Source organism: Opisthorchis viverrini, assembly GCF_000715545.1.
Source record: "Opisthorchis viverrini unplaced genomic scaffold opera_v5_541, whole genome shotgun sequence".
NCBI lineage: Eukaryota > Metazoa > Platyhelminthes > Trematoda > Opisthorchiida > Opisthorchiidae > Opisthorchis > Opisthorchis viverrini.
In genome coordinates, this window is record NW_008752195.1 from 168,904 (window position 1) to 173,602 (window position 4,699).

The following is a 4,699-nucleotide window of genomic DNA, read 5'->3' on the forward strand; positions in this document are numbered from 1 at the left end:
TTGTTTGCAAATGAGTGTATTTCTCTTGTGTTCTAGTTTATGAAAAACAGATACTCCAGAAGAATATCGTCCACCTCGAGCATCCCGTGGAGCACAACCGAAAACACAAGGTGTTTCGGAAAGCTCCCAAAGGCTTTCCATCTACGGCTACCGTGGATAAATCTTCCAATAAAACGAACTTTGGTCGGTGAAATCCTCAGACAACACTTTTTGACGATTTCTGCCGTAACAATTAAGAATGCTGGCCCAACATGTGACTGGAGTTGAATCAATAAAACAGATCGATTCCATTACTGCCAAAGATGAAATTATGAGTAGCTTGATTTCTGGCTAACGCGGGTTGAAATGCCCTCAAACGTTTTTCGACATTCAAAAGCGAGACGTACATATCTGGATTTTGGCGGTCTGAGTAACCAAAGACATCCTAAATTCATTTCCCTTACTGATTTATTTAAATCTCTCATAGAGATAGCGTGGATGGTAGCCGCCGCAATCGAATGACCAAACTCTTTCGGATGTCATACATTATTAGGTAAGAGGAAAATTCAGCTCCCAAGCCATCATTACCAGTTCGCACCTCTTACTTGTGTACGAACAGTATGTGAACTGAATATCTGGTTCGTATACTAGGTTGACCAATTCTTTAAAATTACTTTCTTAGCAGCACCCCTTCATGCCTGCAGTAGAATAAGCCGTAGATTTTGAGCAGTCGTCCCCTGGCGTTGCTAATTCTGACTTTCATACTTTGGAATAAAAGTCCCTGATATCGAAAACATTCATCGGTTCCATCAATGGAGGGTAAATTGTTCTGACGGCTCCTGATCAGTAGTACTTCCATTGAAGAATGTGTCCAGCACCAGAAGCTGCGTTGGTTGGGACATGTGTTACGTATGCCGAACCATCGTTTGCCGAAGAGTGCTGTTTTCCATGCCCAACTCAAAATGGCGTAAACAGAGATGTGATCAACCCTTGAATTGACACAGGAGTATGAAGGAGATCACTAAACGCTTGGGTGCTGTCGGTGCTACTCGCCTTCCCGGATGGGGACCGCGTGATCCTCACTGTGCCAGGTTGGACACACCACAAGATACGGTTGCAATCGATGTCAGTGCCGTTCTTGTTGCCAATTTCTATCTAGATCGCCTGAGTGAGTGTCTGGGTGTATAGGCACCTCAGAATGTGTTAAGCTAGCACTAAGTCCCTTCCCCGTCCACCTTTACTCTTTTCTTCTTTCATGGTTGTACGGCAGTAAAGCATCGGTGTTGAACACTGATGTCATGCTGTCGATGATGATGGCGATGATGATGATGATGACATGTCGTTTGATATCGCCAAAGACTGTGTACGTCGAATTCAGTAGATGGAGGATTAATCTGGCCATAACCCATACTCATAACCCAACTCTCTTTAGATTTGTCAAAGATGAGGTCAAAAAATCGCAAGATAGTCCGTGTGCTAATAATTCTGGCTCCCGCTGAAATGAATACAGAGGCTAATGTCATCGATACTTCTGCCCACTACACACTTGAATGCAGAGGGCTTGGTCATCAATGGGATGTCGATCATGTTCGACCTTCACGCATAAACGTAGCCCCATTGAAGTTCCGGAAACGGGTTAAATTGTCACGTGTGGTGAGCAATTGACTGTCTGATATCTAACCTTCGTCTATCCACGTTCAGAGGTTGTCCATAAATGTGCCATGGGCCGACGTGAACACTGACACCCAACGTCCTGCCACGATAACATTCACCCATACTTCGCTGGGTCTCCAAAATCCCACCCGATTTACATATGGGGGGCTAATCATAACCAGATACGTCTCGCCCATCTGGTCGCACTACACAACACTCATTCAATCAAGGCCAGCGAAGGGAAATCTTTCAGAATTCGTAAATGTTTGCATAACCTGGTACGCTCACAAGAAAGTTTCAACTTATTTTGCTCATTTAAATTTTATATTTGATCACCAGAAAGTGATTTTGACACCACGCTGATATTATTGAGTTCTGCGCAATCTATCATCTAGGTTGAGCACAAAGCAAACTGGTATCCGGAAAGGTTTTTGCAGAAAAACACAAGTATATTTAGAATGAGGCGTAGCACTTCCGTTTCAATGAGTTACAAATGAATGAATGATATACGGTTGGTTCGAATAATGGTTGGAATAATGAGTGGAACAGAAGTGGGTATCTTGGAGGAAACTACTTATGAGTACTCTGAAGTATTGCGGAAGCCCTTCTTCCTCACTTCCTTGCGAGTTTGCCCTTCTTTGGACATACCAAGTAGGTAAAGTCTTCTAGGTTCAGTGAATTTCACGCTCTACTTGGACTCAGATTGAAATAAATTCGCGAAGTACACTCACTTGTTCACTGAGTTGATTTTACTTCGACACGAACCTGAATCTAGGCTGCAAAAATTTTGGTTCATATGCAACATGACGTTATCGGAAAACCAGGAACTGTGCTTACCTAATGATCCTCCACAAGGATGATGCATGTCATGAGATGTAAAAGGAATTTCGGTTGCCTCATTAGTAATTTCATTCGAAAAAGTAGGCTGTGACCTCCCGAGTATCGTACATCGGGCGGTCTTTGTGCTGCACATTCAGTCGAGATTCATTTGGGACTAATTTGAGGCCCCAGTTTAAACCAAAACAGTGTGCAAATGAGGGCATTTCGCCAGTGACGATTTTGAGTCTACACAGCAGATATACGGCGTTGCATTGTATATGTGTGCGTGTGAATGTATGAGTAGAACTCGCCAGGAGAGACTGACTGAGGTTTTGTCTAGAAAAGCGAGTGTCTGTGGCCTAAGCTAATCACCAATACGTCACTGCATACAGCCCGTTCATCCGTGAAGTCAGTCCTATCCGTAAAATGGAAAATCGATGAAAGCACTGGGATGTGGTTGGTTATGATAAAACCAGCAAAGATATGGTCTGGCAAGGCTGCTGTGTAATTATATGATCAAGTGACGTCAGAATGAGAAGTAGAGCAGCTTTCCAGTGCCACAGAAGTGCAGTAAATCCGACAAGCAAAAAATAAACCAGCAACACGTGCAAAAATAAACGCATCCATGTCAAAAATGCCTCTCGTTTATCTCAACAGTCACACGTTTCACCCGATGGTGGTGAACTCCTTAGAGGTCATGACTGTAGAAGATTTTTTGTTCTCGACTCGAGAGCAGGTATTCACACAAAGTGATAAAAAATCCTACGCAATTTGAGCAAGACCTCTGATAAGAGTTTGCAAATCACGTTCGGGGTGACTGTACATCACTTGCTGCTTTCCTGAGTAGAGCGCGATATTTGCAGGATTATTCATGGAAGCATTTATACTACCCTAGTTTTCTTCGACTTTCCGCGTAAAAAATACCCATTTACAGTCTTGAATCACAGAAACTTTCACACTTTCCTATCTTTTCCTTTAAATCAGACAAAGAACATTTTTTCTGTCTTGAAAACGGCAAGCTAGTTCTGGTCGAACATGGAACCATGGAGACAAGATTTTGTCTCCTAGTGGAAAGAAAATCGTGCAAAACATTGGGATCGAATGTTGAGATCCAATATTTCCGTTAGATCTACTCGTAAGTGTGCAGTCGTGTTTTATGCTCGACAGGCAGTTTATGATCAGTTTTGATGTGTCTCATTGGTGAACCAAATTTCCTGCCCGAACTATTCACATCTTACGACGATTTAACCTTGAAACGCATGCTTCAAACGGATGAAAATTCTGAACATTGGAAAGAAACCGTTCATCTTTTGCTTACAGTTTCGTAGCCAGCGTACTACGTCTAATCGAAGTACCTCAAGACGAATTCTCCTTGACCACCGATGCTTTCAGAGGCTCTAGGAACTGGCTATAGTTAACGGTGAAGTCCAATTCACAGCTGACACGCCCATCTCTCTCGGTGGCTCTGTCACATAGCGCCAGACTTCCGTGTTAAAAACCCACTTAGTAACCATTGATTTGGGACTCGTTTTAAACTTACCTATGGGATATCGATCCAGTCAACCACTTGCCTGCCCACGTCCTTACCAGACTCTGTAATTAAACTCAGTAACATTATGTGATCGAAAAGGCCTTGAAACAAGGTTAGGTGATGGTAACAGGTGACTGAGATGCTCTGATTTCGCAATTGTGACTATAGCATCTTTCATATTTTATTCAGCTTGTTTTCAACCAACGCGTTGAAGATCAAAACAGAATGTCAACTCGTTATCACCAATACACTTTTGAAACATCTCAAAAGCATTTGCACATTTAATGGGCAAGTGACAATCGCACGGCTTCTAGGACATTTTAGAGTGTGGTGTATGTAGGGATTCTTCGTGAATTGAAACGTGCGGATTTGGGGGTTTAGGAGCAACAGATCTTGAGAATCTTTCAGCCGGACTCAAATTCTACTTGCTTATAGACGGAATACGGGTTTCTCGGTGTGTTTTAATGGTTACTACCAGTTTACAGCTACCAGAATGAAATCTAAAGGATTTATTGAATCAGACTACTGGCTCAATGGCGTTGAAGACGAGCTATGCCTGTGCGACATCACCATGGAGGCTGGACACGGTCTTGCCATCCAGAAGAAAACATTTGCCAAAACGAATGAACTCTTGGTGCTCTGATGAACAACCCTGCAAGAAATATCCCACTCGAATGTGGCATAAGTCCACAAATCCTCGTCAAGTAATAAGAGAAC

General features: G+C 42.8%; 2 protein-coding genes across 2 annotated transcripts in view; one reads left to right on the forward strand and one right to left on the reverse strand.

The window, feature by feature from the left end:
- The window catches only part of T265_11615 (hypothetical protein), a gene marked incomplete at both ends in the record, with an annotated part of 27,944 nt that extends 27,753 nt beyond the window's left edge, over positions 1 to 191 (forward strand). Inside the window, one exon of the mRNA XM_009178315.1 lies at positions 37 to 191. Within this exon, the coding sequence (XP_009176579.1) occupies positions 37 to 191 (155 nt within the window). The remainder of the gene's footprint in view (positions 1 to 36) is intronic.
- Positions 1 to 4,699, reverse strand: part of T265_11614 (hypothetical protein) — a gene marked incomplete at both ends in the record, with an annotated part of 47,573 nt that overhangs the window by 27,921 nt on the left and 14,953 nt on the right. The gene's annotated exons all lie outside the window — the stretch shown is intronic.